We start from the raw sequence: 12267 nt of genomic DNA, 5'->3' as shown, positions 1-12267 counted from the left end.
ACAGGGTCCACACGACGCAGCCCCTACCTACCTCTCTAAATTCTTCTTGTACCACTACCGCCCTCATTTGTTTCCCTTCTGTTCATAGGACTTGCTGTGCCCTCTGCCTGGATGAAACACTTCCTCCAGCTCTTCCCCGCCTAGCTCCTTCCCATCTTTCATTCTTAGCTCAAGTACTACCTCCCTCCCTGCAGAGACCTTCCCTGATCACCTTACCTAGGGCAGGTTGTTTTTGCACAGCTCTTACTGCTACCTGAAATTATCTTGTTGATTCATTTGCGGTTTCCTTGCTAGCCCCATTAGAATCTAAGCTTCCTGAGGGACGACTAATACGTTCATCACTGCGCCATCAGCACCCAGGAGGGTGCCTGGCACACAACAGAATTTAAATCATTATTTGGGGATAAATGATTGTTTACAGGAAATAATAAACATTTCCTGAAAGACTTCATTACCTCCAGCTTCCATCCCTTATGTTGTGCTGCTTCCTTGGCTTGGCATGCCCTAGGCTAAAGCGCAGCACAGTAGACCAGCTTCTTTCCCTTGCACCCAGGGCGACAGCGCTGGACCGCTACAGGCTGCAGAAGGCGGGCTTCACACATGTGCTGAACGCGGCCCACGGCCCCAGGAATGTGGACACCGGGCCCGACTACTACCGCGACATGGCCATCGAGTACCATGGAGTGGAGGCTGATGACCTGCCCACCTTCGATCTCAGCGTCTTCTTCTACTCAGCGGCCTCTTTCATCCACAGGGCACTCCACTGCGATCACAGTAAGACCTGCAGCCCACCTGTGGCCCCGCCCCCAAACGGAGGGACCCCCCTCACCAGCCGAGGTTCCCACCCCTCACACATCTGTGCTCTCTCTGTCTGCTGCCCTCTGAAAGCTGGCCCTTCCTAGGTTGCATGTGGATGAGCTGGAAATGTCTAAGCCCCTCCTGAGTGTGCTGCTGTGAGCCCCACTGAGCGAGCTGCGGGTGGAGTTCTGGCTTTGACTGAATGGGTATTGGGAGGGTTCAGAGGAGAGGCTTTGGGCTTGAAGCACTCTTTCCTAAGGCACATCAGCCATCCTTCCAAGGGATGATCTGCGAGCCCTCAAAGCTGGGATGTGGCGGAGACACTAATTGTGCCTGGGCCCAAACCCGACTAATAAACCAAGAGTTTTCATGGCAGAAAGCCCTCAAGCAGCTAACTTGAGTGGAAATCTGTGAAGAAACTTCAAATTCTCCTGCCAACCAACCATGCCCACAGCCTCCCTGACCCTCTTTTTTCACCCCCAATATACTCAATCTAGTGAGACCTCCTGTGGGAAACTGACAACCTAGTCTCCATAAGTGGAAAACTACATTTGAGACTGAGTTTTGCACCCATTCACAATGTCCAAGTTTCCGAGGGTTAATTATCCATCTTTTAAATCAGTGCTAGTCCTTGCGCTCAAAACGTAGTTTTAGCTGCCCCAATCCAGGGAAAGTCTACAAGGCTATTTTGGAGAGAAGGGCACAGTTTAGGTATGCATCCTGTAAGACAATATGCAGTTACTGCTGCAGGGCATATTTCAGTGGCATTCCACAGAGGCCAGAGGGACTTGAATACCCTAATCTGTGCCCTGACTTCAGCTTCACGTGTCACACCCCTTTATGGGGCCATCACATAATTCAGGGTATCCAGTTACAGCACTCCCCCCTTATTTGCAGTTTCGCTTTCCTTGGTTTCAGTTACTTGCAGTCAACCGTGGTCTGAAAATATTAAATGGAAAATTCCAGAAATAAACAATTCATAAGTTTTAAATTGCACACCATTCTGAGCAGCGATGAAATCTCGAAGTATCCCAATCCATCCCGTCAGGGACGTGAATCATCCCTTTGTCCAGTGTATTCACACTGTAGACACTCCCTGCCCATTAGTCACTTAGTAGCCGGCTGGGTTATCAGATCGGCTGTCGCAGTATCACAGTGCTTGAGTTCAAGTAACCCTTATTTTACTTAATGGCCTCAAAGTGCAAGAGTAGTGATGCTGACAATTCAGCTATGCCAAAAAAAAAAAAAAAAAAAAAAAAAAAAAAAAAGCCGTAAAGTCATAAAGTGCTTCCTTTAAGTGAAAAGGTGAAAGTTCTTGACTTAATAAGAAAAGAAAAATCTTATGCTGAGGTTGCTAAGATCTTACTGTAAAGAAATCTTCTATCTTTGAAATTATGAAGAAAGAAGAAAAAATTTCTGCTAATTTTTCTATTTCATCTCAAGCTGCAAAAGTTACCGCCACAGAGCACTGTAAGTGCTTAGTTAAGATAGTAAAAGCGTTACATTTGTGGGTAGAAGACGTGAACAGAAAACGTATTCTGATTGATGGCAACATGTTGCACCAGAAAGCATTGAGCCCGTACAAAGACTTCAGCAAGGGATCCCCTGAAGTGAGTGGCACCAAGCCATTTACTGCAAGTAAGGGATGGTTACACAGACTCAGGAATAGGTTGGACCGAAAAATACATAAATTACTGGAGAGGCTGAGTCTGCCGATGAAGCAGCTGCTGTCACATTTCCAGCAGAGTTGAAGAAGTTGATTAGGTTTGGTGCTATCTGCGGTTTCAGGCATGCACTGGAGGTCTTAGGATATAACCTCCATGGCTAAGGGGGAACTACCGTACTGAAAGCCTTTCTTACCACAACAGGTTGGGATTACAAGGCTCACTGACTGACCCACTGGCCTGCTTTAGGAACTCGCAGCCTGGTGGGGGGTGGGGGGGGCTAGGCCATGGCTGTTAACTGCCCCAGACTTTGATGGCTGTGCCAAGGTGGGCTTGGCCTCAGAGCCAGCCCTACAGCACCAACAATTTGTCATTATTGTGGTTCACAAAGCAATGTCACAATGGAAAAGAAACCCAGGGAGCTGAAGTGCTTGTATTCGGGGATGCCTCATTTCAAAGTTGTTCTTTTATGAGTCTTTTTATGGGCCATCTTTTGTGTTCTGCACATTCTGGGTTTCCAAGCAGGATCAAAAAGCAACTGGACTCTGACTCATCACCGCGAGGTGAAATTCGCCTCAGAGTATTTGAAGTTAACTGAAAACATATTTGATGTGAAAAAACAAAAAGCTATACAGTACGACCACCCCATCCTTCAGTTTCACTTGCCATTACGCTATCTTAGACCTTCCGCTTAATGGAAGGGGTCTGGCAGGCTTCGGAGAAGACAAGGGCTGGATTCAAATTCATGCCGCCCAGCTGACTAACAATGTGATTTCTCTGAGCCTTGGTTTCTCCATCTGGTGATAAAAATATTTACCTTGAAAGGTTCTAATGAGGCTCAGCAGTAACCGACACAAAGCACTTAGCATAGAACCTGGTGCACAGCAGGCTCTCAGATGTGTTTGATAAAGAGAGGTCGTGCACCGTGAAACACATAACCACACCAACACATGCACACCATCATAATAAAGTTTCCAAACCCCAAAGAAAAAAAGACATTCCAACTTTGAACTAGTATGATATACTCACATGACAGCTTGTTTTTGGTTCCTGGCAAGTGATTTTAGAGTCTGCCCCCACTGCCAAATCAGGAAAGAATGGGGCTCTCAAGTCCTGTTTAGGCCTGGGCAGCTCATGGAGCATGGATGTGGAGAGGTCAGGTTGGTGTGGATTGTGACTGGTAGACCAGCTGAAAGCACCTAGAAGAGACAGGGTCAAGAGGGAAAGTACATACCCATGTCAGAGAACGTGCAGGGGGTGGGGGATTCGGCCACGTGGGAGGCAGTCCTGTTTCAGGGCCCTTTGCACTTGCATATCTAAAGATTTCCTCAAGTTGGGGGCTCAGACGCCAGCCCTTCAGGACCAGGCAAAGAACCTGGACAGATGGAGCTGGCTGCATTAAGGCAGTGGGGTGCAGGTAGGGGGTGCTTGAGGCTAACGGAGAGCCCCATGTCCCCTCCAAAGGGGTCAGCTCCTACTTAGTCCTAGCCAACGTATGTCTTGTGAGACTCCATGCAAATGTGATAGAGCTGACTTTTCAATCTGGATTTTAATGTAAAATCACTCAAGTTTTAAGTGTTGGCAACAAATTGAAAATTTTTTTTAAATGCTTCAAAGGCCAAACAAAAGAAACCCAGTGGCTATCGGTTTGTAACCTGTGCCCTGAGTGCTCAAAGCAACAAAATAAAGTGCAGGTTAGCTCAGCAACAGCATTGTCACAGACTCCAAACAACGGAGACGGCATGTGCTCAGCCTGCCTGCCACATGCAGTGGGTGACCTGATTGTGTCCAGTCATGCACTGGAAAACCAAGGGACTCGACTAGAGCATTTTAGAGCCAGGCCCACTCATATGTTTCTTATTATACTCTTGATGTAAGAGGTGTTGATGGACAGTCTGGCCAAAAGGCAAGGCGTCTGTCTTCTCTCGTCTTTCCTCTTCTTCCTTGGCTAGTTTCGGTCAAGTGTACACTGGTTCCCACTGCTGCCCCTCACAAACTGTCTTGTTCACTCCTTTTGAAAAGCATTGCTTGTGGAGCTGTGGAACTGTACTCCTGGCCTGTAACCATCCCCGTGGGTCCACGACTACTGCTACTCAACCCTGACTTGACCCTTCTGAAAGAACCCCCAGGCAACCTCAGTCACTCTTGAAAAAAATCTTAGAGATAATCTAGGCCAGTGTCCTGCCCTGAAAACTGGGAAAACAGAGGCCCAGAGAAGCCAAGTGACGTGCCCAGTGTCACGGAGCTCTTCAGAGGCCAGTGGAAATTCCTTGTCACTCAGGCCTCGTGGAAGGATCCTTTGCCCTTGTTTTGAGCATCTGGTGTCTTTGCTGTGTAAGGGGTCACCACATGGCATGGAAGGTGAGGCACTCCAGCTGGTTATAGGATCTGAACTTGTCAATCTTTGTCAGAAAAAGAAATATTGACAAAATACTGCCATGGGAACCCCATGTGGAAGGCCTTCACTGCTCCTGGCACAGCATCCTCCAAGCCAAATTAGTGTGGTTTTAATTTAATGAAATCTTTTAAGAAATCCCAGGGCAGATACCGGGAGGCACTAAAGATCAGATTTTAGTATCACCACTCTCCTTTTATTCTTTCCTTCTTTTTCTTAAACGAACAATCCGCAGCCTGCTTTTGAAGCCATCTTAAAATCTATTATGGATAAGGTAGGTATGAATAAATAAATGAAGTCTGCTTTTGAGCAGGTGGTTGATTCTCTGGTGTTTCTAAGCTTCTTAAACTTTTCTGTGGTCCCTGAAAACACTGTGTAAAATCGACCAGATCAATTCACCGGGTCAGACTTTCAGGGTGTTTTAAGGGTCTTCTGCTCCACTGCAGCACACAGGCCTGCCTCCTGGCAGTTCAAAACACACCTTGCACCCTTTTTGTGAGGACTTCCACACGTCCAGAATGGTTTTGGGAGTACTAACTCTGCCTTTGCGAGCTGCTGAGGAAGGCAAGTTCAAGGTAGTGAGAGATGGGCAAAGGGCAGCTCCCGTAAACAAGGAAGGAGGTTGCTTAGAGAGTGCACACCTGGTGTGGGGTGGGGTATAAGTGAGGGGGGAGGAGTTGGGGGACTTGGCCTGTATGTGTGATTCGAGTGAAAACATGCAACTGGGTAATAGTAGAGATTCTGGATTTGGGTTTTCTCTGTTTTCTGGATTATGGAAACTCACCTTTTGGGAAAGGCCTAAGGGGAAATATTTCATTGAAATCACCATTTTCCAAACATAGCTTGTAACCTATAGGGAGTCATAAAAACAATTTAGTGGGTGCAACCAGCATTTCTTTAAAAAAAAAAAATTGAATAGAGTAGAAAAGAATAGAAAATATCAGCATGCGTTTCATGTAATAAAAGTATTTCTTATTTGGTGAAACTTCTGTGTGATACACACACATTAGTGAGACCACATACCATTTAAGAGCTTCACTCTGGTGTCAGGTGGCCTGGGCTTGAGTCACAGTTCTGCCACTTTCTAGCTGTGCGACTTGGACAAGTCACATCTCTGCATTTCAGCTACCTCTTCTGTAAAATGGGGAACATAATTTTATCTACCTCATCACTTGTTGAGAGGATTGACTACGATAAAATACATAAAAACATAGTTGGGAGACATGGGGGCCACGTGAGACTGTGTGCATCTTAGCCGAGAATTTTACATAGTGTTTTTGGGGGTCACACAAAAAGATTCAAAGCAACTGATCTAGAAAATGCCAATACTGATAATGCAGCCTTCGTTCAGCCCTGACCCTGGCTGGTGTCTGAGAGTCAGCCTCCTTGGCTCTCTGTTGCGGGCCATGTTGGGAAGAGGCCAAATGCAGCCTTCCTTGCCTTCTTTTCTGAACTCTCCTGAGAGCAGTTTCTCAGCACCTGAGAGCAGTTTCTCAGCACCCGAGGCTGGGCCTTAAAGGGTGCTTAGCTGAGCCACAGAGCAAAGAGGAAGCAGTGTCCTGAGAGTCTGGGAACAGGCCTTGGACTCCAGGGAGACGTACCGAGCTCAGATGGCTGATGGCATTAATGCCAGTCATAGAAACAACATTTAGTTCCAGGAGCTCCTGCTGAAGCTGAGCACCCCCTCTCATTTCACCCTTTTCCCCTCCCATCCCCCCCTCTCTCCCTTCCCCCTCCTCCCACTTAACAGACTTCAGGCTCCCAAAAGACTTAATGAACTACAGCTTTCGTCTCTTCCAGGCATTTAGTCATGACAGAAAGAATTACCCTTTTTGCCAGGAGAGGAAGAAACGCTTTAGTTATCAGCAGAGCTGGCGAGGGGCCAGGCAGCCTCTGGAGGAGTCTGTGGGGATTAGAATGCCAGCGGTAGACATTCCACTCCAGGAGCACAGCCATGCGGCGCAGGCGTCCCCCAAACCCAACTTAGCAGTAAAGAAGCCGGCCCTGCTTTCGGGCCAAAGTGCACAAGGGAAAGGCCGTGTGGCCACAGTCTCGTAGCTCAGCAGCATGCAGGGTGGGACTGGACGGCCATCTGGTTAGCTTGCAGAGGTTCATGAAAATGCATTGTGATAAAATAGCTCTTTATAGAGCACCTCTGCGTGCCAGCACTGTGCGTGGAGAGGCCATCAGAAGTCCTTCCTGTTGGGTGGGGGGTGCAGGCCTCTCCAGCCAGGGTGGGTGGGAGAGAGAATCCTGGTGCCTGGTGTTCAGGGCCGACTGGATTTCTCACACTGCCATGGCTGCTGACCATCACCACTGTCCTGGCATGGTCCCCTGAGGAAGGAGAGCGCAATGTCCATTCAGAAGTGCTCTTTCTAAGCTGTTCTCCTATCCTGCTGATGCTCCAGAAACTGGGGGATGTCCATGAGTGTTTTCTCGGTCATCTTTCCAGGCCTCAGGCTTGAGAATCAAGAATAGGGACAGCAGTGGGGGTCACACAGCTCACGCTGCCCCAAGCCAGCCTAAACCCAGCAGAGTGATCCCACAACCAGGAGAGGGTGGCCTTTGGGATGGCAGTGGTGGGGACAGCCAGAGAACCTAATCTCATTCCTTTCTCTGTCCCCAGAGCACAGGGGCCAGTGGCCAGCAGACAGGAGGGCCTCAATAATATGCTGCTTTGAACTATTTCTAGTGCTGGCACCAGCTTTCTGGGTGACCTCTGTGGCAAGTCATTTCACTTCAGTGAGCACGTTTCCTTCTCTGTAGCGCAGGGATGATGATAATGAAACCTTGAAGGTTGTAGGAAAGATGGAATGAGAGGACGCATGTTGATGCTCTCTGTGGGAGCTCTAGAGCGCCACCAAATGGAAGCCCAAAGGATGAGGACACTGCTTCACATCATGGATTCTCACTAGGCCAGCTGTTGCCATGGGAGTGGCCAAAGAGAGCTTTTGTTTTTCTTGTACAGACTTTCAGATCTCTGGTTCTCCAACTTTTTGGTCCCAGAACCCTTTCACACTCTTCAAAACGATTGAAGACCTCAAAGAGTTGTTTATGTAGGTTATAGCTATCAATATTTACCCTATTACAAAAACTGAAAATTTTTACAATATGCATTCATTTAAAAAAGATGAAATAAAGTATTACTATACTTTATTATAACATACTTTATTATACACATTACTATAACATATTTTTATGAAAAATTGTATTTTCCAAAATAAAGTTAGGGAGAAGAGTGGCATTCACTTACATTTTAGCAAATCTCTTCGGTGTTAGGTTTATTAGAATCCAGTTGGAAATCTCATCAGCTTCTGTATTCAATCTGTTGTGAACAGTGTTTTGGTTGATGTATATGAAGAAAATCCAGCCTCATTCAAATACGTAGTTGGAGAAGGGAGGGATACTTTAATAGCTTTTTTAGATAATTGTGTATATTCTTCTTGATACTACACCAGAACTTGACCGATGAAAGCTTCTTAAAGGCTAGTTGTGATGTAGAATCTGAAGCCATATTGATAAACGTCATACTCTTTGACATGAAAACCCACTGGTCTGTCTTGCACTTAGAATGGATTCTTTTTGTTTTTAACCCTGCATGATTTTGTAGTATCCCACATAAGTCATTTGGAGAATATTGATTTACTAAGTTATGTAGATCCTCCAAATGTTGCCACTTTTCATTTGTACATTATCAAAAAAAAACTCCCTGCCTTTTTAATATCACCACCGATCTTAACAGAAAAATCTTGAAAGTATTGGGAAACTGTTAACTTCACGGTGACAGATACAAGTTTTCCAAAATTCTGATTTTTGCTCAAAAGCTTGCATTTTACCACAAGCAATAAATACCGTCGGTTGTCTTAAGGCAACAGGCTTAATTTGTTCCCTTTTGAGAAAAAGTCTGCCAAATACCCAAGTTTGAATTACCATGGTTTTTCTGTCATTCATTCTTTTCAGTAAAAATGGTGTTTTCGTGAAACAGTGGCTAATTCAGCTTGCAACTCAATCTCCCATGTGCTTTTCCTTGAGATAACCATCATACTTGGGTCTGCAGCCCAAGTGCTTTATGTGTGTATCCCATTTCATCACACAGACTATTAAGAAGTGTGACCAAGGGCTGAAATTTGATAAATTAATTTTTACTGCTTCATCAAGGATATTCTTAAGGGGAATTGGCTGTGTTCTCCCCTGAGAGGGCATGGTGGTGAAGAACCAGTGACGACTAGTAGTTTGGTGCCTCTTCTCCTCACTGCATTTCAGGTAAGATCCTGGTACACTGCGCCATGGGCCGCAGCCGGTCGGCGACCCTGGTCCTGGCCTATCTGATGATCCATAGGAACATGACCCTGGTGGACGCCATTCAACAAGTGGCCAAGAACCGCTGTGTCCTGCCCAACCGGGGCTTTCTGAAGCAGCTCCGGGAACTAGACATGCAGCTGGTCCAGCAGAGGAGAGAGGCCCAGCACGGCGACGATGGTGAAGAGGCCAGTGAGAAGGAGCCGTAGGGCCCCACGAGGGGAGGCAGACACACTTGGGAATGGAAAGAGGAGACTGAAATAGCTCTGACCTGCAGAAGGGACAGTGAAACCACAGCCTGACTTCTTCCAAATAATCTTCCACTTCCCGGGTGCGTGCTGATGAACAGGGGGCATTCAAGGCTGCCCACTGGACTAGTCCAGACCTTGGCTTCACCTCAAATGCGGCCGACTGGCTGCCCAGCACAATCGGTTACAGATGAACACACAGTTCTGCATAAAGGAGCCTGTATTTTTTTTTTTTTTTTATAAGATGGGAGAAAAGGATTTAAAAATGTGTAGGCATTGTGCTTATGTGTTCACAAGCACACCTAATTGTTATTGTGATTATGTGTTCAGCTTTGTCTGGAAGTCACATTCTTAAAAAATAATTTTTAAATATATTTTCTAACCACAGGAAAATGCCTGGGACAGCCGTGTTAGGGGAGAGCTTGGACAGCTTATTAGTGAGTCCCGTCTGGGGCACCTGCATTTCCTCAGTCTCTTGCATCCTCTTTTCAATGGGATCCCCAGGCTCAGGTATTTGGTAGGGGTGGGGAGTGGGGCCCACACAGAGGCCCCTGCTTTGGGCTCCCCCGCCTTCCGCAGAGAGCCAGGGCTCTTTAGGATCTTAGCCAGAGCTGCCCTGCCATGACCCAGAAACATTCAATAAATTGTGGTAAATTTGGACAAGAGTTTGACTTTACAATTTTGAAATAAGAGGGAGGCGACACTCTTTAGGGGACCAGAACTCAGGGAAGCTCTTCATGTTGATTCTTGTTTTCAGTGACACCAGAAAATATTTGCAAATGTGTTTGCTCTGGAATGGAAGAACAAGGCAGCTGGGTGAGCTCAGGGGTAGGGTCCCCCCGCCCCTGAGAGTTAAGCCAGTCACTAGGACTATGGTTTGCATTCTGGAGGACAGAACAGCAACAGGCAGCATGCAGGTAGAGACGGCTTCTAGAACTAGGAACCATAAGCCAGACAGAACCCAAAGAGAGGCTGACAGTCAAGGACCAGAAACCAAAACTGCCCAGAGAAAGCAGAGAGTGTGATAAAGACTGATGTGGAAAACGTGAAAAGGGGCTCAATCCTCCAATTTGGTTGTGGTTTTCAGCAGAATGAAAAAGGAAGTTCTTGATGGAGGGAGGATAGGGTCCCGGCGCTCAGCAGCTGTGCGAAGCCACCCAAAGGTTACCCTGTCACCTCTGGCGGGCTGCCCTGCTCTTGTGCCTGAGGGGAGGACTTGTGGCCCCACAGCATGTCTGGCTTCCTGGAACTGCCCCGGATCTGCTCTGGGTCACTCGCTTTGACATTGGGTCCAATTGGGGTATGAGGGAGACACACATAAGCTCTTGGAAAAGAGATAGATACCAAAGGGGACTCTAGGGTCATAGTGGGCCCCACCTAGGCTTTCTCATCACAAGCTCCTAATAATTCCCTTGAAACTCATCTTCTAGGTCTTATCTGTTCCAGAGAGAAATCAGTATTTCCATTTTTGTGAAATAGTTACGTCAAAGTGAATCCATATGTGGAAAGGATGGAACACCTATAGATCCACTGCTGGGTTCTCTTGTCCTACACCTTCCTACATGCTCCCTCCCACCTCTTTGGGGCTCTGAGTCCTGCTGAGGAGAGAAGAGGAGAACTTTAAAGTTGGACGCCTAGTCTCTTCGAATTGGCTCCTGGGAGCCACAGGTAGGAGAAAGGAAGAACAGAAGTTTTTGCAAAACTGTTTCAAGTCTTCAGAAGTAAAATATTCATTCAGTCATTAAGTACTTATCGAGAACCTACCACATGCCAAAAACTGGGTTAGGAGGCCAAAAGTGAAAACAAAAAATGCCTGTTGTGACCAAAGTGCCATGAGGGAAACAGGTAGTGAGGTGAACAACAGGGGACAGGATCAGGAGAAACCCACTTTACACAGGGTGGTGGGAAGCCCTCTCTGAGGAGATGGGGTGAGCTGAGACTTGAAAGAGCACACTTTCCAAATGGGGAGAAAACATTCTACGCTGAGGAACAGCACAGGTGAAGGCCCAGAGGTGGCAAAAAAATGAGTTTGTGGTTTGAGGAACTGCCCATTGGTGAGGCTAGAGTTAGTGGGTTGGAGTGGAAGGTGAGGGGTAGAGAGACTAGATTTTACTCCATGTGCAAAGGAAAACCACTGAAGGTTTTTTAAGCAGGGGAATGGTATTAGTTATGTCTTAAGGAGACCACTCTGGAAAGAAAAGAAAAAAAATTATTGTGGCTGAAGTATGAAGAATGGATGGTAGGGAGTTAAGAAGGGAAGCGAGACCAGTTAGGGAGGCTGTTGGAACTGTTGATAGGAAAGAGGAAGGTGACCTGGCCTAAGGCGGACTGGGACTCAAGATTAGTTTGGAATTATCCCGGAGAATCAACAGCACCTGCTGAGAGGGGAGGGAGAAATGAAAGACACCAATTTGGTTTCTTGGTGGTGCCTTAATACTAAGAGGGGTTGACCAGTGCAGAAAGCGTGGAGGGGCCTGAAGATCACCAGTTATGTCATGTCTGTGAGACATACAAACGGTGTCCAATGTCATTTGCCTTTGAATCTACAGAGCTCAGACAGGAGATACACTTCTGGGAGTTCTCTCTACAGAAGCAGAATTTTAAGTCAGCGTACTGAAGGAGATAAAAGAGAGAGGAAGCCCAGGTCTGTGTGCCTCCATCAACATTTAGAGCAAGGCCTCGGTGGCCATGGGTGATCCAGGAAAGGGGACAGAGAAGAGAGAAGGAAAAACAGAGCGTGGAATTATGGGTGCCTGGGTACAAAGAAATGGAAGGTACTGCTTCAGAATATAACAGTACTTGTACTCTTAAGTACTGACTGTAGACCAACAATGGCTTGTTACAACAAAGTAACCTGTATTTG

At 46.8% G+C, this 12267-nt stretch overlaps 1 protein-coding gene across 2 annotated transcripts in view; it reads left to right on the top strand.

Annotated features, from left to right (window-relative positions):
* Positions 1-10067, top strand: part of DUSP29 (dual specificity phosphatase 29) — a 32192-nt gene extending 22125 nt beyond the window's left edge. For both annotated transcript variants that reach the window (XM_019745841.3, XM_088792071.1), the window contains 2 exons: positions 554-774; positions 9121-10067. In XM_019745841.3, the coding sequence (XP_019601400.2) occupies positions 554-774; positions 9121-9365 (466 nt within the window). In that variant the 3' untranslated portion in view covers positions 9366-10067. The remainder of the gene's footprint in view (positions 1-553; positions 775-9120) is intronic.
* Positions 10068-12267: the final 2200 nt, after the last annotated feature.

This window comes from Rhinolophus sinicus, chromosome 15 (assembly GCF_057876585.1).
Source record: "Rhinolophus sinicus isolate RSI-liver-muscle chromosome 15, RSI-T2T, whole genome shotgun sequence".
In the NCBI taxonomy this organism is placed as follows: Eukaryota; Metazoa; Chordata; class Mammalia; order Chiroptera; family Rhinolophidae; genus Rhinolophus; species Rhinolophus sinicus.
This window is presented reverse-complemented; position numbering and strand designations above follow the sequence as displayed.